The following is a 26,206-nucleotide window of genomic DNA, read 5'->3' as shown; positions in this document are numbered from 1 at the left end:
TTGTAATCAAAAATCAAAACTGGTGTGCCTGAAGGATCACCATGGAGACAGTTTCGTCCATCATCATCAGAGGCTTTTTAGAGGCCATGGTGCCTTCAGACTCACTCCACCTAGTAGAACTAACACTGATCTAATAGTGGGATTCACTTGGTCCATGAGGTATCAGGCTGCACATGTACGGCTGCCCTATCAATAATGTGGAAAACACAGGCGTTTTTACACAATGCTTAAGCAGTCGAACATATTACAATGTGTACATTCTCATATTGAATACATTTCTACTGAATAATTAAAAACAATGTTTAGTTTTTTATATTCTGTAAAAAATGAGCAGTTTCATCAGTTAAACAATATACAATGTTGTGGGTTCCGTGATTGGTCGTTTGTGTAAAGCTGCTTTTCTGCCAGCCTATAAATAAAAATTTAAATCTCTCCCCTAATAATATCAGTGACTGCTGCTCATATCACCTAGGGCACTGGTGTACGTGTAGTTTCTTTTCGGAAAGTGCCAAACGATGTGGTGCGGCTTGCCCAGGCGAACAACTACATTACCCAGAAGTCATTGCACGCTGCTACAAGCTGGCTCCCTCCGCTCTGGGAGTGTTTCCCATTTAAACAAACACTGTCTTGCCGAAGATGGCGGAGAGTTTGTAGAGGTGTAAAAGAAACTGCTGTACTCAATGAAATCGTCGAAGCCGGTGAGTTTTCTGCATTTGGTTCGTGTTTCGGTTATACCTAAGTTTTATACACTGATAGCAGCGTGTGTCTGAACACACACATTTGTTACAGACAGTTTGTGTTGCTTCGCTTCCGAGCAGGTTGTGTTTTTAAGCTACCGTCATACAACGAACCACCTTACCACTGTCTTATTTGTTATGGAATGTTTGTGTTCGTAGTATGGGATTCCTGAGTGTAAATAAAATAACGCTTCACGTTAAGCTTGTGTTTTTATGAGCTATTCGGTTTTTCGGGTTAGTTGGCGTTTCCATTATTCGCTAGCTACAAAGTTTACGAGACATGGGCTCTGATTCACAGCGGTGCAATAGCCTAGCTGTTAATACTCCAACACTGCTTATGAGTGAGGTCGTTTGTCTCTCAAAACGTTAATGTCAACTTTGTAGCGTCATTAGTCTGTGTTTCTTGTCCACAGCGCAGCAGAATAGCTTTGGGGTCTGTATTTTTTTTTTACCAGACAGTCCGTCTTGCTGCACAGTTTCAGTTCAGCTCCGGCTGTTCTGTGTTGGTGTTACACGTAGTTGCCCTGTGTTATATATAAATAAATAATTGTGATACGGTAAGACTGTCTAGCTTCCATCGCGTGTGCTGTACAGAATAAACACGTCTATATATATTGGACTGTGTCTACTTTTTGTTTTTTTTAAGTTTTCTCACCTTATATTTTACAACCATCTACAGGAAGCTGTTTTGACTTTTAGTTGAGTGATATGGAAATGGAGTAAGCTATTGCTTCTTTTCATAAAGGTTGTTTCTGACCGTTACTAAATTTGTGTTGTTTACTAGCTGCAGGTCATGATTATCCACCAGTAGCCCTCCCTCACTGCTGACAGCCAAACTTGAACTGGCCAGCTCAGCGTGGCTGCTCTGGAGACTCCACAGCATCTGCTATTTATTTGCTTGGCTGTTGTGCGATTAGGTATTCATGATTCTAATGGGTCATCACGCTATGATTTAATGTTGGTTTTCCCTAAAAATAAACATTATTCAGCAGCTTGTGTGTGTGGGAGACAGACAGACGGCTTTGCAGAGGCAGAAGGATGTTGTTTAATTGCAGAGGAAGCTACACTTGCTGGGATCAGGTAGAGTCTTGGTCTGCCTGTTCTGTGCTTGACAGGGTGTATGCTGAGTACTCAGTTTTTGAGGTTGTAGGAGGGCATTCTTGGAGAGCGTGCTCATGTGTAGGCAAACATTGCCGTGGTAGGTTAGTCATTTCACTGAAATGGTCGAGGTCTAGGTGAGCTGTCGCTCTCATTGCCTGGGGCCATCCTTGCCAATACTTGCACACATTTATATCTAACAACTTTTTATGAAATCACTTAGGTATTTTTGTCATCCTGCAATATGTTCTAGCCATTGTCACAACGGATAATAAATGTGTGTAAGTTTTCTTGTTTATGTGATTTCCACACAGGACCCTCATTAAATAGAGATATAGGCATATTTCAATAATGTGGCCATTAAATGTGTACCACTGTGGCTGGTGGTCTTAGGCCATCAGCTGAGCTGACTTGACTTTATTTTTGAGTGTGATAAAATGCCACTACTAAGCCCAGATATGTGATATTTTTGTAAGTAGTAGAATGACCACTGTGGGAATTTGTCGAATTTGCGAATGGAATCCCCATTCCCCCATTCTCTGTCCTTTATCTATCACTTTCTTTCTCCCTCACACAGGGTGTCAGGCCGTGTTAACAATGAATCAATCTTTGGGGGGATTCTTTGACTGCAGATGGGGTGCAGAAGTGACTGCGATGCATGGCTTTCATTCTTTGTCTGCTGGCCCCTGTGTTCTCAATAATTCATTAACTTATCACTTTTTCTCATGGGTCTGGGAGAAGTCTCTCTGTGGTGGCAGATTATGTGGTCACATGGCCTGATTGATAATGAAAGGAGCATAACTTTAGTACCATTACTAATATTTTGCTAAATCTTACAAGTGGCTTGAGTCGCTAAATACTTTAGTGTCAACAGTACAGTAAACATGAATTGTAATTTAAATGATTTTGATTTGCAGCAAGCCAATAAATAATAAATGTGTAAAAATACACTAGATTGTCGCAAATGTATCCACTGGCATCGGTTGCTAATCTTTGTTAGAGATAGACTCCTGATGGCTATGTTGTAAACTGAAATGTAAGGCATATGAAGCATAGCAGGTCCAAACTGCATTTTCTTTCTCTGTCTGCATGAAAACACATGTTTAGCTGTAAAATTCTCAGGTCTGTTGATGTATTATTTTAGTTTTGAGCTACTTGGTAAATATTTTAGTCGAGGTTCTTTTCAATTGAAATGTAGAGTGGTATCAGACAGAAGGAAGAACATGGCTACCTTTTGATGACTGTAATCTGCCTTTGTCGAGCGACATTTTTGTGTCGCTGATGTGTGAATAGATGTCATTCTTTCAGTATTTCGTCAGTCTGCCTTAAGAGAGAACGAGAGGCAAAGGTAATCAGTTTAGTTTCGAGTAACTGCCAATCAGTCATGTGGTTTGTGTTCAATTTAAGATTAATAGCAATGTGGAGCAGTGGCTCTGTAAGAGTACTGTTTATGACACAGAGCTGAAAAGACTGCCTGATTGTTTCCCCTAATTGAAACGTGACTCCTTGGTCTTGGTACCTTTATGTTTGGCTGCTGTACAGAGAGTGAGCAGTCAAGAAAACACTTGCTCCCTCATGTTTAATGTACAGCAATACTGATCACTTAGGGAAATATTACCTTGTAAGATTACAGGTATTTTTTTTTCGTGTGTGTTAATAAAATTGCTGTTGAGGTAATAAAGACAATTCCCCCTGGGATCAATAAAGTATTTCTGATTCTGATAAACTTGTCATACTAGATAGATTTCATTGACTTGCCATCTAAAGCTGTTTAAAAACCTGGTTAAAGAATTCAAGTTCCTGTGGTCTTCTCAGGCTGTGCAAAACATCTTGTTAAGTCCTCACATCTTTAATACGCTCGTACAGTGCCACTGATTTGTATTTGTTGAATTGCAGGTACCATACATATTCATGTGTTCAACAGGTAGGTTTGCTTTTTCTGTCCACCTATGTAGAGCTAAATATAGAAATCTCTGCTCAACAAGACAGTCATGTTTCACTGCTAAAATATTTAAGGTTACTTTCCCAAACAAGTGAGAGTATTAAATGAGAGCTGCTGAAACCAGATAAACCAGAGAAATCCAGACTGCCAGCTCACTATGGCCTAAGTCAAGTGTTGCAGTTTGCACTCTGTGTTTGAAGTCACATCTCATTCATCCCCTCGGTCCCCTCTTCTTCATCTCAGAGGTAAAACCCAAGTGTTTGGCTGGCTGAGCCATATGTGATCCATGCACACTTCTTAAAGCCAAACAGGCAGCCTGAAGCAATCATTGCACCCAATTCTAGTTTATAACCAGCAAGAGTTTGGAACAGTTCTCTCTCCAGTCCTCATTGATTGGATGAAGGCAAGAGTTTATTAGGGAAGGGAGTGCCAAGAGTTTTGTCCCCCTCCCTTCTTTGCCCTTCCTCTTTAACTTCAACTCCCCCTTTAACTTTCGCTCCCCCAGCTAAAGAATGCTCGTAAAATGGGTTCACCTGAACAAGCCAGTGGGAGGGTAGAACCCTGGCCTAGTTTTGTTACTATTGTAAAATGTTAGCAAGACCTTGTTTGTGTTTTGTTTAGGGCCCCCTTTTATAAAAAATGCTTTGGGGAGAGACAGCAAGGGTAAAAAAAAAGTTTGGTTTGTGAGATAACTGCTACCAGATGCTCTCTCTGCCTGTTATTCAGCATAAAGAGACAGAGAAAGAGGCTGGTGAAGAGGAGAAGAGAAAAACACTATATGAATACTCTGCATCTTCACTACACCTCTTGCAAATCCAAAACTCTTAATCTTACTCTGGTTCAGAAGAATTTATAAAGATGTCATACCCTTTTTAAATGAGCAACATGACCAGCGGTCTGTTTGTATATTAGACATGGGATTAGCATTGGTTGAAGTTGGAAGAACTGAAACTTTTATCTGATATCATTATGTGTTCTTAGTCCTATTAGTGACTTGCAGCATGTCGTGAGATACAAGCTTAGAGCCATATGATTGTGTTTTGTGGAGATTGTGTGTTCAGCTACTGTCTGGATAGCATCAGATTACAAAAAACCTTGATGCTTTGGCTTTGACCACTGCAAAGTGAGCATTTTCACAAAGCTTGTCTTTAGTTGACTCAACACCATTCCTCATTATTTAGCAGTGTGAAAAAATAGTTTTGGTATATTCCCATTTGTTGACATTCTCTTTTTCTATACATCTCCAAAATAAAGCAGTTTGATGTTGAACTTGTGTGGCAGTGGGGCGTGGTTTCTGGGTCTGTCTGGTTTGAGGTGCAGCTGTGCCTGGCATTGGCACTGCAATCCCATGTTGTAAGAGGATATGCTACCATGCAAGCATGGACTGTAAGAACACTGTCTCCTGGATCATCTGCAATTTAAAATCTCCTTTCATTAAAAACATTCACTGCACTTATTCAACGCCATTTTTCTTTCCACTGCAAAAAACTTTATTGCAGCATTGAGTTCAGAGAAAAGTCAAGTCATGAATGACAGACTTCCACGCCATCGTTAAAGGCACCAGACTTACTACAGCATGTCAACACTGGCAAGGCATGTGTTGGATAATTTATTACACTTATTTCTTAATTGGGCAGATTTTTCCCTTCTTTAGGGATAAAGTGGAAAATGTTCTTTTCACTATTATTGCTCCTCACTGCCTGGTGGCGACACCTCTGTTTATGTGGCTTGTCGTTAAGGCAACACTCTAATCAAAAGGTTGCTGCTCTGGAGCTTACGGTTGTCCCCAGAATAGCTCAAAACTCGCCCCTTGACATTGCCACATCACATCAAGCTTTGCATTGAGTCTTTGTTTAAATAGCAAACAATTCTTACAGAAGTTTAGCATCGTTCCGATTCAGTATAACATAGTTTGGCAGGTGACCACCATGTCTTTATTTGGATTGGAAGTGATTCTGTAAGATGGCATGTGACAAATATAGGGGACAAAAAGGTCCCATGTTCAGGTAGCACAGCTGTAACATGTATGTGTGATTCCTTCCCATGTGACCACCCTTGAAGGATTAATAAAGGAAACCATAATATAATTTAGAAGTAAAAGAAAAATGCTTGTAGTTTTTAAGTTTTGTCTGTGGAATATTTCCCAATCTGAAAAAAACAGCCTGCTTCTCAATCTTTTTGTGGCTGTTCAGAACAACTTCAAGAACTGCATGTGTATAGTCCATTGGCTTGTGTTGTCCTTTACTTGGTCCCTTACAGTGCAAAGGACTTGATTAGCAGTGCAGGATTAATCACTCAGCAGATGGGACAGAGTGCAGTGTCACCAAGACAAAAACAAACCCACAGTTGGATTATAGCTGCGTTTGTGCATGTGTGTCTGTGTTCAGCTGGCCTAGGCAGCTCGGATGTGATTCCTAAACAGATTCCCAGGTGTTGTCATAGAAACCCAGAAGGGCTCGTTTTTTTTTATCCTGCTACTTGCTTTCTTAGTCTTGTCTTTCCAACAGTCAGTTCTTGACAACTCCATGTCCAGTCTGTCCTCATAAATCATTCAAATGCTTGTTTAACTGTCTATATAGAGTCATAGACAAAGGAAATATTAATATATGAAAACTAACGAACTAAACTTGTATTTATTTATTTCATGTAAGCATCATTCTGGAACATCAAATAAAGCAGGTATTATTGGTTTCTTCTACTCCTGCTCTCTGTTTCCCCTCAGTTCTGGAATCTCTTTCAGCTAGGCTCTGTCAACACATGAAACTGGCTAGTTGAAAGAAAGGAAAAGGAGTAGTAAGGGGAAAAATGGGAGCTGAGGTTGTGAAACTGGCGTCAGACCATCTTTTGAGTAGAATTCTTTTCAGGGGTCAGAGTTCAGGCGCTTCGGTGTGCCTCTGTGATTGGCTGAGGAAAGGTGAAATGAAAACCACAGTAAACTTTTGACCCCGGCGCAGGAGCACTGCAGGAACGCCCAGGCTCAGCTCTGGCGTGGTGGAACAGAGCCCGCTCTCTTCCTGTGTTTACTCCACCAATCCAACAGGGATGGTGGGGAGAAGAGGAAAAGGGAGGGAGGGGGGAGGGAGCACAGAGAGGGAGGAGTGAAAGACACAAGAGCAAATGGGAGGGAGGAAGCGAAGAGAGAAAATTGTCAGTGACATAGTTGAGACATGTGCACAAAAACACGCATATGTTCTGAACAGCAAAGTTAAAATTGAGATTTTATTTTATATCAATATACGGTCATTTAAAATATTGCCAGAAGTAATTGCAGTTGTATGTATCTTCACACTGAATTATCTGTGGGCACATAAGATGTGCATCTGTAGTGGATGAAAATGTGTGTTATCAAACTGGGGAGCATGGAGGCTGATCAGGCCCTGGTGCTCTGGCTCCACAGATAAAGGGCTGTTTACCCATTGATTAATGAACTAATTTCCATAATATTAGCTGTGTTTGATCACAGCCGACTGCATTTTGTTTGATCACTGTGTTCTCCTTCGGACAACGCTGTGTCCTTGTGCTTATCATTTCACCATATATGTCAGCATGTAAAGCTTATAGAAAGAGAAGGGATTATTTGAGATGCACATTACTGTAGTGCTGTGTGATATGTTAACTGAGGTGATGTGTTCCCGCGTGGATCCTGTCCCATTCCTTTCTATTCTTTGTCTGTGTTAATGATGGATAGTTGTAGGAGATGCATATGTGACGCACACACACAGTGGAATCTGCCACCTCTTTGTTTTCACCTTCATTTATTTTCCCTGGTTTTTCTACACGTTGCAGTTTGTGTGAGAAAAATGGGGAGATGCACACACAGCCTATTCCAGTTCTTGTGTCGGGCCAGGGTGGGGGATGTTTTTTTTTTTTCTCCTAGAGGAAACAAGCACTCCTATGAAGGTAGTTTTCTTTTAACTACCCTCTCTTTCTTAGCATATTTGTCTCATGTACATTGGATTTTATGAAGAAATATTTTAGGCATATTAACAACAATAAGTAGTTGTATGGGAGAACCATTCACATATATACCCCTAATTTCATGCATTAAATACACTTCACTGATGAGATGAATAGGAAAAATATTTTATTTGCATTTTATTCTTTGATTAGTGACTAAAATTCTTGAGGCTCCATTTTCCTACTGATGGAAAGGCTTCTGTGAAGACATTTGTCTCTCTACCTCCCCACCTCACCTCACCTCGCTATGAAAGGTGTGATTTATTTTACTAGTTTTATTAGTGTTAACTGCAGCTGTATGATTAAATCATATAAATTCTAAAGCAGTCATGCTAGTTGAGACCTATCTAAATTATCAAATGTGGTAAAACAGACACTTATTGCACTGAATAGAACTGTATATGTACATTCACAATAACAGTGTGCAGTGGACAGAAATGCATGCTACAGTCAAATAGACCTAGATCATGGCTCCAGTCTGGGTTTTAAACTCTTCTGGAATTTCACAGCTGCCTCTCCATCTAAATGGAGGCCTTCTCCTAGCAGTTTATAGCTTCACTTTTTCAAAATCTGCACTTGTACACACATGCTTCACATATGTCTGCCAATCTCCATTCCTGAATCCTGTTGTGTCGCAGCACTTTGTTTGCATTGTAGTGTAACACATACATTGAATGTATTCTTGGCTAATAAGTAAAAGTAAAAGTTGGCTAAAAAGTAATAAGAATGGGTGCATTCAATGCAATGTAAGACATTTATTTACTATGTTTTCTTCCCTTACTATTAAGGAGTGGTCCCCAAAATGTCACATTGATTGGCGGCTAGTAAATTGTTTCCAAATCACATGAAGCAAGAGCTGCAATCTAATCCATGCTTCTCTTAGTTTTACTTGCCATTTAGTTTAGATAACACATTGTTAAATCTAGGATTTCACATCAGTTTCCTTTATGTATGCCTTAACGAGTGTATTGGAAATTTGATGTCAAGTGGATTCATTATCTTTGTTGATAGCCAGAAGTGCTTTTCATATTCATATCTTCTCTGTCATAGTAGTTTACTAAAATAGCTGAAAACAGTGTTGTCTGAATAGAGATGGTTATTTAAAACATATTTTAAAAAGAACTTAAAATGATTAAAGTGAGTTGCAGCACAGTTTTTGCAGAGATGATACATTTAGGATTTTTTTGTTGTTGTTGAGGAGCTCTGCAGACTTTGCACTCGGCAAAAGAATTACTTCATAATGATATATCATGAATAAACCTGAGCTTATTTAGAGACGGTGTTAAGGCTGCAGTTGTTGGAAGCCACAGTTGCATTTAAATCAGTATACGGCTGGTTTTATGCTCTGCAGGAGGTGGAAAAGTTCTTTGAAGAGAAACAGGAAGTCATTCTGTCCTTTTGTTTCCTTTTTGCACTTGATGTCGCAGACTCTAGTGGATACCGTTTGTTACTTTATTACCTTGCCTTTGTGGTGTCAGTGTGTGTATGTATTTGAATGTAAATAGTAAGAAGAAACTAACCTAAATGTTTGTAACCGCCAAGATCTGTCATGGTTTAAAGTGCACTGACAATATACTGAGTTTGCTGCAGAGACACATACACCCCTCTCACTGTTACAACATTTGTATGTGTGTAAAATTGTGTGTATGTGTGCCCCAGTTTCTCTGATCTTTGTTTTGGGTGGGTCGGTGTTTATTGTTGGGCCTGCCACTCTTTGTCTCTAGGAGATCAGATTGCAGGTTTTATTTCAGGCTGAGCAGGAATGTCATCTTCACTATTCTGGTCCAGACAGACTGACACGGCTGCAGCTCTGGGCTTTAGCCAAACAGCTCTCAATAAGTGTGCAAATTTATTGTACTAATGTGAAAATATATAAAGTCTTGATAAACGTACAGTCTTCCATTTATTTTTGGCTAAACAATGGCATCAATTTCAACAATAAAAAAAAAATAACCATGCCTCATTGGCATTATGGTGGATACATACAAGCTGATCAACATGTCTGTATTTGCACATGTAGGTACCTAAGAATCCTTAAACTTTGTGTGCTATCAGTTTAAGTCCTTTTAGTATGAAGTCACCTTCAGACACTTGGCCTGTACATATTTCCCCAGTGTGTGTAAAGTCATGCTTGAAATGAGAACGTTGTTGCACATAACCTCTATATAGTTAATAATAACAATAATGTTGTTTAAAGGCACGTTACTTGTATGTGAGTGGTTCTTAATGGTTATGGAGTTATGAGATGTTGTAATCCCATGGCTTTGCTTTGATTTGAGTCAGCTGGCCACAAGTAGCTTGTGAGTTGCTGAGGGTAGTTGACTGGCCATTGGAGAAAAAAAAGGACTTCAATTATTTACATTACAATTATCTTTATTATCTTAAGGTATGGTAGAGTAAAAACTTATCTCGTATCAAACACTTAATGAAAGAACCCTTCTATTGTTTAAGCTACAGTAACTGTGAGGTATGTACAACTTCAGTCTTTACTGCTGAAATACTGTACACCACAGCAGACATGGCATGTACACCACTTTTACTTCACTGGAACTTTAATATTATAATTATTAAATATAGTTATATAATCATTTTAAGCTGTATGGGACACTAATCAACCTCAAAAAGTGTAATAAAAATATTAAATGACCAGCATCGATAATGGCATTGCAGTGTTTCAGAATGATACCAAGGGTACTTAGATCAGTGCAGTCTCTTTTTTCTTCCCTTCCCCTTTTTATTCTACTCTGTCTGCTTTGACTCCTCCTCCACCTCCTGTGGTCCACACTCACAAGTGCTTATATCTCCTGGTGTAAATTACATTTCACTTCTAGAGACTCTTGTATGTTTGTATCTGTGTCAGTAAAAAACTCAATATAAACAATATTGTCAAAAGTAAAAATAAGAAAACCCACAAAAACTCCCCACAGAACTATAACAGTTTATTTTAGATGTTAAATATGTGAATAGCTGATGTGTTATTTGACACATTATAAATGGTTGCTCTGAAAATTATTACTGTGTTTTGAAAGTTGACAGAAAGAAAATGCTTTCCTTCCTTTTCCTGTGTTTTAAATTATTCAGCTGCAGCATTAGCTCAATTGCAGCTCTGCGTTTAGGACTAATGTGATCAGTGGTGTGATGGAGGGTTTCACACACACAAATACTCTGGGCAGAGTAGCAGGTTTGCAACTTGCATGTGTGGGGTTAATATTTTCTTGTAGTACAAAACTTTATTTTCACACTTTGTTGTAGCCATTGTATGAACAGCTTTGTGTGGGATTATTCTTAGATATAATGGAAAGAACATCTGACAGGCTTATCTGTGGCAGTAGGATGATGGTGCTAAAGGTCAGTGGTTTTGGGAGTAGCTTGTATCCAAACACTGTGCAGGAGTCTCTCACAGTGCTTGGACCTTATGACGGCCCCTCACTCTGAAATAGAAATTTGTACACAGATGCTCGTGACAAGCCCAAGAGAGATTCATTTCTTATATTGATGGATGCATACAGTTGCTCTAATGAGAAAAGTGCCAAACCCCAGAAATATTTCTTCACTTCATTAGAAATGGGCTCTGAAATACTAAAGGTTTTGTGTATGTTGTGATATTAAAAAGGAAAGGAATGAAAAGGAAGATGTATTGTTCTCTTAATGCTGAAACCCTAATGGCCAGCAGCAATCATACAAGGTGTGAGTTAGAGTCAGGACATCAGGGAACCAGACTATATACAGAATATGTAAATAGGATGGATGAGTGGCCACATTTCCAGGAAAGGGAAGCGATGACGCAGTGGAACAGGCTGAGGGGAGAACGCAAACAGGATGCTATCTGCTGTGACTTCCTGTGCAATTTTAGAAATAATTTTTCCCATGCTTTTTTGTGAAATTAAAACATTAAAATAGTTCATGCTTTTTTCATAGGAAGCAAAGGGCGCCATAATTGAGTCATGTTAAGTCATCCAGACATTTAAGAAGCTCAGAGTTCATGACCTTTATGTTGTTCATTTGTGTTTGCAGGAGATGTTGAGAAACTGAAGAGACAGAAGACCCTGAATGGACTTTGACTGGGGCTTGTATTTGCCAAGGTGAGAATAGGGAAAAATGTTAAAGAAAAAGAAAATTATAAAATCTCACTCTAAATGGACAAGTCCATTAAAGATGCAGATCATTTTGTTTTTAACTATGAGATGTTATGTTTGCACCATTGTCAACTATTGGCTATTTGTCTGATGCTGCATGCATCAGTTCATCTCGTCTCTGCATAAGTTCTGTTGGAGCTGATTTAGGTCAGTGGCATACTGCCAAGCCTGTTGAGACTCATCTGTGGTTTTGGTGGGCTGCTGCTCACAATCTCTCACTCTGCTGCAGAGGTGTCATCCTGAGGTGCATGTTTTTCAGATCTCAGTCATGTCAAACTTTTAGCAAGTGTAAAATGTCAACATTGATGTACCTAAGAAACATATGAATCTAAAACCCCCAGTAAATTGTGAGCGGCACTTCCTTGAGAATACAGTTGTTTCACTGCAGTTATATATGTTATATAAGTTATATAAGTGACCCAGAAGCCATTTCTAAGCAAATTGCATTTCCGTGTTGAAACCCGGTTACAGTTACTCTTGTTTTCAGCATAGCTTTCTCATAGAACTACCCTGTTATGCACTCCCTTTCCCCAGAAAGGCTCCCAGCAGCCTGCAGCTCTGCTGTTTGTCTGTTTCAGGATGTGAGGCTGACTGAGGGCTGATGTCATCTTTCTCCACTGCTGCAGAGGTGAGCCTTAGGACAGAAACCAGGAAGGAAGGAAGAGAGGAAAGGGAGGGCAGCAAAAGTCACAGTCGGAGCACGACAGGCAGATTTTGAGAGGGGTGCTGAAAGGTAGATAGACAAGAAGCATGCGATGCAGATTTATGGCACAGAGTGTTTGTCTGAGACATGGTGCTCTTCTAGTAGTAGAAGTAGTGGTGGTGGGTGACTGGGCTGCATGTCCCAGCCTGCATTTCTGGAGCTGGAGTTGCATAATGGCTCCCATCCGTTCTACACTTTTCCTCTCTGGAATGAGCTCACTCTGAGTGCTTTGAATGCATTTACACACATGCAGACACAAAGTCCAGGACAGAGTTGTAGTAAAACAATGTGGTTGTACAGCAGCTCTCTACAACTTTGTGTGCAGTGCAGGGTCGGAATAGGAAAGTGCACTTTCTGTAGAAGCTGGCTACAGAGGATTCCTTATATATGAACTCTGAGGGGTCAAACACAGGGCACTACAAGAGCAAGAAAACAAGGGCAGGGTGTAGTACTGCTACACCCAAGTAAGGAGAGGTAGAAGGGAGGGGTTGCCTGAGGATGGTATGGGAAAAGTTTTGGAAGCAAGAACGGATGTAGCCTGGTATGGAGAATGTAGAGAAAAGAGAAAGTGGAAAAGTAGTCTTGCTAGTCAGTTTATTACACTGTGGAGCCTCGCCTGGTTTGTTTCAACGATCCACAAGCTTGGGCAGTGTGTTTCTTGTGCAGGTCCCAGGCAATAAGACAAAGACTGGCAAATATGTGCCTCGCTGGGACAGTAGCTCCTCGCACTTTTGTCTCTTACAGACTGTGCCGCGACATGCCTGAGCATGTGAGTGCTTTTGAAATGGTTTGTAGATGCAGTGTGTACGTGTGCTGCCGCTGCTAGCAGAGTGGTTTCATTCTAGCGGGCAGGCTGGCTGAACGCAGGATGACCCATGTCCCCCGAGGCTTCAAATCACTACATCATCATCAGTCGCTCCTCACAGTGGAACAGATGAGATTTCACTCCCATCAAACATGGAGCAGAAACCAAGGCTGCTTTACTAACTGATACTCTGCCCTTTTAAATCTGTAGGAATCTACTGTCACTTGATTTATAGCCATTTATTTCTGAGTGGACAGCAATTTTCTGTCAATCCAGAAATATTTCATCCAGATGTTTATACATATTGCCAGGTATTATCATTTACATGCAGATATTTTTTTTATTAGATGGTGCCACAAACATATATGAGTGTACAAAACAAAACTCTCTGTTCCTGCTGTCTGATCATGTATACTGCATGTATTTATATGACTTGTGTGCATGTGTTTTCAGGTGCTGATATGCTCTGAAGATGAGTGGTGTAGGGGACAACTCGCTGGAGTCTCTGTGCGCTGACCGCAAACGTAAACTCTCCACCTGTGACACACCGGGCTTGGGGTAAGTGCTATAACTTCTGCTAAGTGTATGTCATATGTCAGTCCAATATGTCTGCTGCTGTTTCTAGTGTGAATGTCAGCAGGTCACTTTTCTTCCTCCTAGCCTCATGTAAACATCCCTGATTCAAATGTGTGTCTGCTGCTAACAAAATATCTGAAGCATCTGAGCTCTGTATGGCCGTATGGCCTGCATACGGATGGGGCATTGGAAGGTGATGTTGTCATAGCAACATGTCTAATCCCCTTGGTGCCCCGGCAGGTGTGACAAGCGTCGGAGGGAACAGGAGAGCAAGTACATTGAGGAGCTGGCTGAGCTCATTTCTGCCAATCTGTCGAACATTGACAGCTTCAACGTCAAACCTGACAAATGTGCCATCCTCAAGGAGACAGTGAGGCAGATCAGACAAATCAAAGAACAAGGTACCACCTCTGTACTAGTTGCACCCATACACTCCTGGTCATGAGCAGAGACACATGAAATATATGATTTTACTTTATTCTTTCCTTCCTTCTTTTTTATTATGTGTATTTTGGGGAAGTGCTGGATTGAGTCTTGTCAAGTACCCTGCTGCAGGACAGATGATGCCAGTGATGAAATGGTGCATTTGGTTCATGGCCAGGTTGCTTCAGTCCGACAGCCAGTTTGGCTATTTGTATTGCTGGGGGTAAATGAACACCAGTAATTGAGACCAAACCTTGGTGGTCATGGCTCAAGGCTGTCAGTGACAGTGTGTATCTGTTAGCGCCAAACCCTGCTTCTCTCTGAGAGACTAATGACACTGGAGACTAAGAAATGAGACCTTATAGAGGGCTGTGCCCATCCGTAGGCCATTTTCCAATCATCTTTCAGATTTGACATGCTTTAAATATGTGAAAGTAGTTTTTAGCTTGATTAGATTACATCTATGAGTATAAATGGGTAAGGAAGAAAGAGAGCAATCACTATGGAATCTACCCAGAGGGTCACAGCTGGCTACTGTGGATCCTGGTGTTGTGCAGCAAGGTTACCATAGTTACAAAATGGGAATGATGGAGGGGGCCTCTGTTTTCTTTCTATCTGTCTGTTGTTATTTGAACACACCTTTTCACACCCTACTCCCCTATTTGCACACCTTTCCTCTTCCCTACACACCTCAACTATGTGGTCTGCTGCTTGGGTTTGTATATTTTTGAAGTGTTTTCTTATTTCAGTTTTATTGATCAGCTACAGTTTGAAATGACATTTGTTTCACTGTTATAGTATTTCATATTGGTTAGCACCAAGAATGACTGTGCTATATAGAGTGGTATCTAACAAAGCCTCAGACACACATGCTTATTTTAAAAATAGAAAGGCATGCCAACCATGCAATCATAACTTGTGCTGCCATCTGGTGGCCAACAAAAAAGTCATTTATTGTATTAAAGGGAGCAGTAAATTATTGAACTGACCTCTGTTCGTGACTGAGAGTCACAAAGTAATCAAAAATATAAAACAGAGAAAATATTTCTGGTGCTTATTTGTACAAATGCCAGTTCTCCTTTTCAGCTGTATAATGTGCTTCATCTGTCCTCAGGAAAGAGCTCTTGCAGTGACGATGATGTTCAGAAGGCGGATGTGTCCTCCACTGGTCAGGGGGTCATTGACAAGGACCATCTGGGACCGCTGCTCCTGCAGGTCAGTTTGGGGACAATCAGAGGCAATAACACCAATTAGCTGCCCTCCCATATGCTCGAACAGTGCCTTGCTGTCATTGCTCTTAAGTTATTGATAAAAATATCTCAGCTGGTTTCTAAAAGGCTATATACAGTTGCTAACAATAAAATAATGTAATTTGTATTGATTTGTATTGGTTTTTACTCCATCTCTCACTTTGTGCCTTTGCTGTTTCCAGGCTTTGGATGGCTTTCTGTTTGTGGTTAACCGAGAGGGCAGCATTGTGTTTGTGTCTGATAATGTGACGCAGTACCTGCAGTACAAACAGGAGGAGCTGATCAACACCAGTGTGTACAACATCATCCATGATGAGGACAGAGAAGAGTTTCACAAGAATCTACCCAAATCGAATGGTGAGTTGTTTACATGCATAAATTACATCAGCTACTAACACACAAAGGTATACATGAACCTGTGTTTTCTTCTCTTCACAGCACCAAATGGAGCATCTTGGGGTGGAGAGGCTCCCCGTCAGAAGAGTCACACTTTCAACTGTCGCATGCTGGTGAACTTTGTTCATGGACAGAGTCATGGGTTGACGGAAGAGAGGCCTGGGGGCCAACGTTATGAAACCATGCAGTGTTTTGCCCTCACTCAGCCCCGAGCCATGATTGAGGAAGGAGATGGTAAAAATCATTAACAGCTTTAATTCTTTTTTTTGTAGTAGTCCTCAGACTAAAAGTAGTTGGAAAAATCAACAGGTCTCAAATCAGTGATGTAACACAAACTACATTTAAATATGCAGAGGATGTGATTTAAGCACAGTTCTCCTTAGATGTTATGTTGTATTCCCGACTTTAATGTAGTGTGTAGTTCTCTATATATATATAGATATAGAGATATAGAGATATATTGCTTTTTCAGTGAAGTAAAATGAATTGCACTTTCTGTTTACTCAGATTTGCATTCCTGTATGATCTGTGTGGCACGCCGCATCACTGCAGTGGAGAGAACAGAGAGGTTTAGCACTCGCCATGAATTGTCTGGTAAGTGTACAGTGTGCTACATCTAAATTTAGACATAATGTCTTCTAATGTTAATGCATTGTTTTCCAAAAAGAAAAAATTAAACAGATTTAAATGTGTCTAAGCTACAGTGCATAAAAAGATTAAGCTAATTGATACCTGCAAAGCAAGAGAAGGCTACCAGAACAGTATGACTTCCCAAGTCATGCTATTGTGGATGATTCCAGGTATAATATCAATTGTGCATCTTCTGTTGCAGGCAAATTAATTGAAATAGAACAGCAGAGCTCTCTTCACACCACTATGCGTCCAGGTTGGGAGGACCTTGTAAGACGCTGTATGCAGATGTTCCTCCACCGAAGTGAGGGACAGCCATGGTCTTACAAACGGCACTACCAAGATGGTATGTATACAGATGCATGGTATGGCTCTTTTACTATCATACCCCCTCCTGTCATCTTTAGTCACAACTAAAGAAAGTACATTTCTTCGGTTTTGCTGACCACAAGGTATCTGAAACATGTAAGCAGGTTAATTCTTAAAATAAAAGAGCAATAAATGAGTTGATTGATAAATTGATAATGCAGTACAAACATTTGTATATCATATGTCTCATAGCAGTTTGGGCTCCAGCATGTTATTGTAGTCTTGCATTCTGTGAGATAGGATATCTGTCTTTTTAGTCACAACCTGTGACAGCTGATTTTTTTTTTTTTTATTAATTAATTAATTAATTAATTATCCATCTTTCTGCTCCAGCTTTTCATAACGGCCACGCAGAGACGCCGCTCTACCGTTTCTCCCTCTCTGATGGCACCCCAGTCACAGCCCAGACAAGGAGTGACCTCTGTCGGAATCCCAACACAAATGAACCACCTTCTTTCTTGTCAACACACTTGCTGCAAAGGTGAGTACTAACAGCTGACTCTGACAATCATGTGACTCGATTCTATAATTTTGTTTTTTTGTAAAATATTGGTGTCTCTATTTGCTATAGGGAGCACAGTGGTTATCGTGGCAACCAGGGTGCTGGCATGCGGCCTCAAAACATGGGCGTAAACAACCCCAATCAGCAAATGAACATGGCCCCAGGAGGTGGCATGGGCATAAACAGGAACTACGGCATGGCTGAACAGGGCAACATGTCACAACGAGGAGTGCCTCCGTATGGAGGGGGCAACCGCATGAATCCCATGAACCAGATGAATCAAATGAATCCCATGCATCAGATGCATCAGATGAATCAAATGAATTCCATGCATCAGATGAACAATATGGGTCAAATGAATCAGATGAATTCCATGCATCCGGTGAACTCCCCCATGAACTCAATAAACCAAATGGCGCCCCTGAACCAGATGAATCAGATGGGCCACCATGGCATGCATCCGCAGCAGCACCAGATGGGACAGTTCCATGGAGCTGGAGGTGGACCTGGAGGTGGAGGGTATGGCATGGGAATGACCAGTCCTCCCCAGGCCAGTCCAGGAATTAATGGTCCTCCACATGTCATGGGTTCACCCAGAGTCAGAGGAAGCCCTAAGACGAGTGCCAGCCCCTTCTCTCCTGGAGGTATGAGTCTACATTCACATTAAACTGTCAATAAAAAACAATAAATTATTAACACTTCATAAATCACGTTTGTGACATTTGTTTTGGTTTGCTGCTGCTTGTGTCCTTTGCAGGTATGAACTCTCCCATGAGCTCCACTCACACTGGTAACTCTGGAGGAGGTACCACCTTTTCCAGCAGCTCCTTAAATGCCCTTCATGCTATCAGTGAGGGAGTAGGCAATCCAATGCCTTCCCCACTAACGTCTCCTCCTCCTCACAAGCCTGATAGCTCCCCAAGCATCAACTCTACCAATCAGGCAGCAGGAGGTCCCTGTAAACCTGCCCTCCCACCATACTCTGACTCCAAGAGCCCAGGCAGCTCACTGGGGCAAGGCGGAGAGCAGCAGTCTCAGCAGCATCCACACACCCCCACTAGTGAGGGCCCTCCTGACAAGCCAGACAGTCAGGCCAGCAGAGAGGGAGGTCTGGGTGGAGGAGAACCCAACCGCCGGGTCTCTGACAACAGTAAATCCCATAAGAAGCTTCTGCAGCTCCTCACCTCCCCTACAGATGAGCTTGTGCCTCCTAATCACACACAAAGCTCTGGGCCCTGCTCCACACCGGAGACCAAAGATATAACAGTTGGTGTCACCAGTCCCTCCTCCTCTACAGGAGTGTCCTCCTCTACAAGTGGGATTCATGGCAATGTGTCCTCCTCAGGTGGCACAGGACATTTAAGTCAGTCACTGCAGGAGAAACACAAGATACTCCACAAGCTCCTGCAGAATGGGAACACTCCAGATGAAGTGGCCCGCATCACAGCTGAGGCTACTGGGAAGAGCAACTTGGATTCAGCTGCACCAGAGCCAGGGCCAGTGCCCACTGGAGGGGTCAGGGGATCAGAAACAAAGCAGGAGCAGCACAGCCCGAAGAAAGAGAAGCCCCACGCTCTGCTTCACTACCTCCTCAATAAAGATGACTCTAAAGAAGGTGGTGATATGAAGCCAAAACTGGAGGATTTGGAGGGAAGAGGACCTCAGGGGGCCAGTGTTACCAGCTCTGACACCCACTGCATTGATGGCAAGGTCAAGCTGGAGCCATCTGATGAGGTAGTAATTTAACTTTTTCTTGCATGCATGTGTAGTTTATATGCCAAATAAGAAAGGTTTCTGAACATTCTTGTATTTTTGTTGGTTCAGGCAGAGACTTTGGAGACCATTCTGGGTGTCCCAAGAAACAATTCTGGTTTCTATCCTGAACCAGACTCTAGAGCTGGAAAGGAAGTTGGAAACAAACAGGGAAATATACCTGACAGTTTACATGGTAAGTCGGCCAGCATATTCAAGCACCTGCTCTCACATCACACCTGCGAGACAATCAGTGGGTCCTCCTCTAAACCAGCCTTTGTGTGTGTTTCAGAGGGAGAGAGAGCCCCCATGCTTCCAGGTCAGCGGAGTGCCTATCAAAGAGCCTTGTCCATGGATGCAAAGCCCATGGTAGGAGAGGGAGCAGTAGGAGGTGGGCTGGCTACAAGAAGAAATGCCCCATGTCCCACGCTGGTCAAACAAGAGAACATAGATGTTCCAATCCGACCTGGAGCTGTGCCCAATGGCTTTCCTGGAGGCATGGGGTGTCCACCAAGAGGAAATCCAAGTAACTTAATCCCTTACTTCTTAGCATGTCCAACATCACCAGACTTTCTCTGAAGGCAAACAGATGCAGAAAGCATGGATGTTCATACTTCTTTGAAAGTACAGAATGCTGCTTTCGCTGTGTTGCCTAACACATGGACAAAACACTTAATGTTCATGCTTTGTGTGTTGCTCAGGAGGTATTTGCAGAGGCATGGGTATTCATCAGCGCCCTCCCATGGCAGGGCCTGGGGATTGGGGAAGGCCAAGGCCCAGTGGTAGCCCTGTAGCTGGGCCCGGACATCCAGGTATGGGTCGCTCTGGCCCAATGGGGGGGCCTATGATTAACCGTTCAAACAGTGTACCTGGAACCACGAGCTCAATGCTGCAGCAGCAACTCATGGATATGGGTATGTCACAATATTGAGGTGTTTGTACATAGTATTGTTTAACTACATACTGTACTATAACTATATATAAAATAAAGTGGTGTGAATATCTGAATTTAAAGATTTTTGTAAACATACTTTTCTGTTAAATTGTCTACATAGCATATTGATAAAACAATTCCCACTCCCACCCCTGTAGGTACAAATGAACCTAACATAGGAATGAGCCCTTTTGGTGGACATGGACCCCCTCCTCAGTCCCCCTCCTGGCCAGACCCAGCCATGGTAATGGACAGGTTACAGAATACCACAAACAGGTAAGGTGCCCCATGCTTCTTTTTCCTGACCTTGTTCTGCCTATGTGGATTCAAACTAGAATCTGACAATTTATGAAATTATTTAAATCCTCTTGTATTTGTTGGTTTAGGGACCAGTTTCCACACCCTCTGGATGAGCTGCTGGGGCCCCTGACTAATAGCGAGGGGCCTAATGAGGAACGCACATTATTGGACCAGCTGGACTCTCTGCTCAACACCACTGATGTCAGTGCTTTGCAGGAGATAGATCGAGCCCTAGGCATCCCTGAAATTGTAGGCCAGGTATTAAAAGCATGCAACATTACTCTACATTGTCAATTACATACACCTGTTAACACTGTTGTAATCAAATGACTGTTAACCTGAAGTAAATGTTGTTAAGCTGTCAGACATTTATAGCTGCTTGGTCTGCTTTTGGTCTCATTTGATTGCAAAACTTTTTTAATACCTTTTTTTGTCTTCTTTGTGCACCAGTCGCAGGGCCCTGAAGGACACCAGCAGGCCTCTGATCAAAGCCAGGCTCAGTGCCCACCACCAGAGCCTTTTTCAGGGCCAGACTCCTCTATCAGCATGGACCAAAAGCCTATGTATGGCCAGGGCTACCCTGGGCCTCCTGGGCCCCCTTCCATGGGCATGCAGCCTGGTTATGGCAGCAACACAATGCAAGGTCAGGCTCCTGGAGGTTTCAATCCCATGATGAATCAGATGGGCCAGACAGGGGGCTTCCCTGGCATGGGTGGTATGGGTAACCCACGTGCTAATATGACAAGACCTTGCATGATGACTGCCACCAAGCCTCTACGGCTGCAGCTACAGCAGAGACTACAAGGACAGCAGGTAATGACCCAGACACACACAGGTGTTGCCCTTCCAGATTGGAAAAAAAAAATCAACTTTTTGTATCCTCTTGTATGTGTTTATGAGCATCAGAATGAGCAAGCTGCCGCTATAACCTCTTTATCTTGTGTCATCTCACAGTTTATGAATCAAACACGGCAAGGCATGAAGATGGAAAATGTCCCTGGAGGAAACCCTGCCATGCGTCCAGGTATGCAACCTGGTATGACGCCTGCAGGCATGAGTGGTCAGGTATGTAGTAAGCACTTGAATTACGATAAACTGCCCTGCCATTTCCAACTTTAAGGCAGCATTTTTACAGTTTTCTCACCATCAAGTTATGTCTGCAGCCTGGTTTCCTAAATGCCCAAATGATGGCTCAGCGCAGCAGAGAGATGATGACCATGCAGATGAGGAGGCAGAGAATGATGATGCTGATGCAGCAGCAACAGCAACAGCAGCAGCAGCAGCAGCAGGGAGGAGCAGGAGGCTTTAGCCCTCCTCCTAATGTCACAGCACCGGGAGGCATGGACAGCCCCATGGGAGGACCCCTCATGAACCAGCCTGGACAGCAGGGTTTCAACTACGGAGGTAACTACGGTAGGTTGACTGCAACAGAACTGTATCATTCTCTTCCTCATCCTCAATCGTGTGAATGTTTCTCATAGCTGTTGTTGTATATGCAGGGATGAACCAGCAGGGGGACCCATCATTCATGGCCCCAGGTAGCAGCCCACCAGGTAATATGATACAAGGACGAATGGGAGGTCCCCCACAGAATACCATGATGCCAGGGATGCAGGGAAATCCACAGGGGGGACACATGTACCCATCTGGAGACATGAAAGGCTGGCCACAAGGGGGCATGCCACGGAACAAGTATGTAGCATCAGATTTCCATGAGAGCAACACTTTAATTGAGCTACTCCAGTGAGTGAAGGAATTTAATAGCTCATGTCAAATCTTCTTTCTGTTTTCCAGCTCATACCCCCAGCAGCAGTTTCCTCAGCAGGGCAACCAGGGCCAATTTGGACCCATGATGATGAACAACTCAATGGGAGGACCTGGGCCAGTGAGTGGGGCCCAAATGCCAGGACAGATGCAGGGCCAAATGGGAATGAACCCTATGGGAATGGGCCGAATACCAATGGGACCTGATCAGGTAAATGATCCTCACAGTGACACATTGGTGGGTCTCACATCAGGTTTACCTTCAGGTTCAGCTGATCCACTGAGTTTGCTTTTCTAACTGTTTTTCAGTCTATGCAGAAGTATTGCTGAGGACCTGTGGCAGACAGCAGAATCTGGACTTCAGCTGTGGGAGAGTGAGCCGCACCATGAGAGGAGCTGGACAAACACGCTCACACACTGTAGACTTCTCCAGCATAAAATGTGACACAGCAGCCTCTGCACAGCACATCATCGTCCAAGAAGAAGTGGGCAACAATGACACATTTGTGCAAGGTTTCACCCCCCAGCTGAAGACTTGTACATGTACACAAACATAAAATACCAGTGTGCGTGTGTGTGTGTTTGCGTGACTGACCTGAAGCTGTCGGGCAGCATTTAGCATCACAGCCAGGCTGCAGAACAGGACTATGGTACAACTGGCTGTGGCTGCACTTTACCTGGAGGCTCCTGAGGGGGGAAAAGATTGATGCAATATTTTTTTCATCATTACAGCCTTACTAGAGATTTAATGCCTTCACAACAATGGGTTTCTTTTTTTTTGTCTCTTATCCTTTGGATGCGCCTCATTTTTTTTTTTTTTTAAAGTCATTGGAAGCTATAAGCACACACAGTTTTACTATGTTATGCAGATTGAAGCAATAACTCTTGCCTCTATGCTTTAGACTGTAGCTGAGCATTATAATCCCTGTTATAAGCAAACACATGGTACTGCAGTATTAGAATCAAATGTCCTCTGTGAATATGAGCTGTAAATATTCTACAAAATTTATCAGACATGCTTTTTAAAGGCTCGTTCTTGCACAAAGTAAAAGACCTGGTTGTATTTTTTTGTGTCCCATAGGTCAATATTGATTTGGTCGAGTACCTTTTGTTTTTTTTTTTGTTTTTTTTTATGCTTTTGGGTGCATTTGGGTTCTTGTTCCCTCATTTGTCATATTTAGCTTTTTAGTTTTCCAAAAAATGTTTGTTTTTTGTGTTTTAGCAAGGCACTTTTTTACTTGTCTCTGTGTTTGAGCTTTGAGCTTCGACACAATCGGAGGTTTGATTGGAAGATGGTGAGATGGCGATGTGATTTTGTTGGGTTCTGCGTGATGTATGAGCCGTGAGGTTTTGTCTGTAGTACAGTGAAGGTAGGAACACGGACTCCTCGGCTCACGACAAACCTAGTTCTTGCAGTGTTCCCCTCCCACCTCCTAGCAGCTCGTCTGTCAAATGTATTTCGCACCGTGTTCTTTTGACTGTTATCAACTCGTTGAATCTACCTTCTCAACATGCGCAATCCAAAGATATTTTTCCATATCTGTGTATAGTTTCTGGTGTACATTTTTTATGATATGTGTTATATTATTCTAACGGTAAATGGGTACATATCATGGATCTGTAAAAGCATAGGATGGTTATTGTGGACATGTGGTCGGTTGTTCTGCAGGGAGAAGCTCGTCAGTGCAGCGCGAAGAGGACTGAGAGTTTTCCCATTCGGAATAAATCAAAGCACATTTTGCTGTGGCAGAAAACAGAATCAACCAATGGAAAGAAATCCACCTTAAGACATATCAATAACGCATCTATTTTCAGGAAACTACTTCATTTTATGCCCAGACTTTGTAGAGTTTGAAACAAGGCAGGAGGTGACATGGTTTGTTTTTCTTTGGAGCTGCGATAAGCTGTCATTTTACCGGATGTATATTACAGATTTTTTTCTGTTAATGTTGATATTGATGTAAATACAAATTTCTATTTAAACACTCTTGACTCTGACTCCAATTATCCACTCATTCTGATTGAGTATAGTGACCTCTGTGCCATTTACTCAGTACCCAGTCGGGTAAGGGTAAATATCAGCTGCTGCTGTCAGGGTTGTTGGAAAACTAATGTTGACTGATCCATAGCTATTTTTAAGTGTAATATTCTGTAACAGAAAAGCTACCTTGCTTTGATTTTCAACATGACAACCTGCTTATTGAAAAGTCAGTTCATTATACAACACACAGTGTCATGTACACACAGGCAGCACAGAAACAGGGTTTCAGGCCCTTCTCAGGTCTGGAAACTTTGAGATAGAGGTTCTGACTTTATATAATATTTAGGTTTTTGCTGGGTGTATGACACATTGTAAAACATTACATTAAAAGCATATTGCCTTAATTAAAGTCACACTAAAGTAGGCTACTGCTGCATTTCAAATGCAATATTTCTGTAGAATAAAAGCCCCTGTGAATTTAGTACTTAATTAGGCAGCTCATACTTATAATCAGTGACATTTTGGTTTAATATTCTTCAGTTAGAGCAACTTCTCACTCAAACATCTTTCACCCTCAGCACCCTGTATTTTACATGTGTGTGCTCTGTTTTGGCTTTCAGCTCACAAATGAAAACCGCTGCGTCTCAAATGAGGTATCCATCTGAAAAGTCTCTAGTACCTGTCTAATAATTAGATTAAACTACAAATATCTGTTCTATATCATTGTTCTTGACTAGTTTCTTAAGTAAATATTATTTTTGTATTTGCTTGTATTTGGCCACCACCTCTGCTAAGGCAACTTCATATATTTATAAACTCTATTTTGTATCTATATACTTGTGTATATATTTATGTACAATAATTCTCATTGACATCAACACATTGTATTTGTTTGCAATTTCTAGGTTACAATATTGCAGAATTAAAATAAAATGTCAGTTAAATAGTAGATTATGGAACAGAAATGTTGACAATATTTATGCTAGTTTACCCAGAAGCTCAGTCTCAACAACACCTTAATCATGATTTGTATGAATATGTTACATATGTTTATTTTTACCCAGTTTACTGCATTACTGTGCAGGTAAGTGACTTCGCTAGATGACCTTTAGTGACGGCATTAGGATATGACACTACAATATTTTATTTATGCGGTTTCAACATATTCCTGAGGTGATTGCTACCAGCAGGGGGCGCTGTTGTCCGTCAATACTCTCAGTGACACGTCATTGACCACGCACAGGCTTACAGGAGGCGTGTTAGCTGCAAATAGCTGCAGTTCATTTTATTTCCGCGAAAGGGCGCTGACGGAGAGCTGATGGAAGGGACGTGATCACGTTTACAGACTCCAAGGATTAAAAATAATCATAATTATAAATGAAACCAATATAAAATCCATTATACAGCTCTAATTTGATTTAATGTCATTAAATAAAAGAAGTTATAGGGACCACAGATGAGATACGGTCTTCATATTGGACTATGGAGATTTGTATCTGGCATATAGATAATTAAACTTGATTAACAAATGATAGCCAAATTAATATAAATGATTTAGTAATGTAAAGAAGTTAATTTGTTTAAAGTTGTTCTACTGAACTACCTATGGGCATTTCTTAGCCCATGCAGTGTAGTTTCTTTCTTTTTTTAAGTGTGTACATTAATAGCAAACTTATGGCATAGGACTGTACTGTGGGAATCTCTACCCAAGAGCCTCTTTCTCTCTCTTTCTCAGTTGTTGGCGTGGTTCCCGGCCCATCTGCGGCCTGGCCCGTGGATTACTGTTTGTTAATGTTTCAATCAGCTGTGTGTTGAGGAATGTGGAGCTATTTAACCTGAACTTCCCCAGGTGTGCCGAGGCGCCGCTCAGTCTGGGCCCCGCCGCCCTCCCCTGCCCTTGGCACAAAGCTATCACACAAACACAATCATCACACACTGGCCACGCCGGGGC

General features: G+C 41.9%; 1 protein-coding gene across 2 annotated transcripts; it reads left to right on the top strand.

Moving 5' to 3' along the window:
• The first annotated feature begins 581 nt into the window (after positions 1 to 581).
• On the top strand, positions 582 to 24,266 carry ncoa3 (nuclear receptor coactivator 3). Of its 2 annotated transcripts, none has more exons than XM_028405760.1 (23): positions 582 to 698; positions 11,749 to 11,816; positions 13,832 to 13,936; positions 14,195 to 14,355; positions 15,492 to 15,592; positions 15,810 to 15,984; positions 16,066 to 16,257; positions 16,531 to 16,617; positions 16,856 to 16,999; positions 17,356 to 17,503; positions 17,594 to 18,168; positions 18,282 to 19,258; positions 19,349 to 19,472; positions 19,569 to 19,802; positions 19,978 to 20,190; positions 20,369 to 20,486; positions 20,597 to 20,768; positions 20,961 to 21,323; positions 21,465 to 21,575; positions 21,674 to 21,923; positions 22,010 to 22,202; positions 22,305 to 22,485; positions 22,584 to 24,266. In XM_028405760.1, the coding sequence occupies exons 3-23, from the start codon at positions 13,851 to 13,853 to the stop codon at positions 22,602 to 22,604; spliced, it is 4,626 nt and encodes a 1,541-aa protein (XP_028261561.1). In that variant the 5' UTR covers positions 582 to 698; positions 11,749 to 11,816; positions 13,832 to 13,850; the 3' UTR covers positions 22,605 to 24,266. The 2 variants fall into 2 exon arrangements, with proteins under 2 accessions (XP_028261561.1, XP_028261560.1); XM_028405759.1 differs by having other exon boundaries at positions 19,975 to 20,190.
• The last annotated feature ends 1,940 nt before the right edge of the window (positions 24,267 to 26,206 follow it).

The sequence above is a fragment of the Parambassis ranga genome, chromosome 5 (genome assembly GCF_900634625.1).
Source record: "Parambassis ranga chromosome 5, fParRan2.1, whole genome shotgun sequence".
NCBI classification, from domain to species: domain Eukaryota; kingdom Metazoa; phylum Chordata; class Actinopteri; family Ambassidae; genus Parambassis; species Parambassis ranga.
The sequence above is the reverse complement of the archived record's forward strand: the minus strand, read 5'-3'. Positions and strand labels throughout refer to the sequence as shown.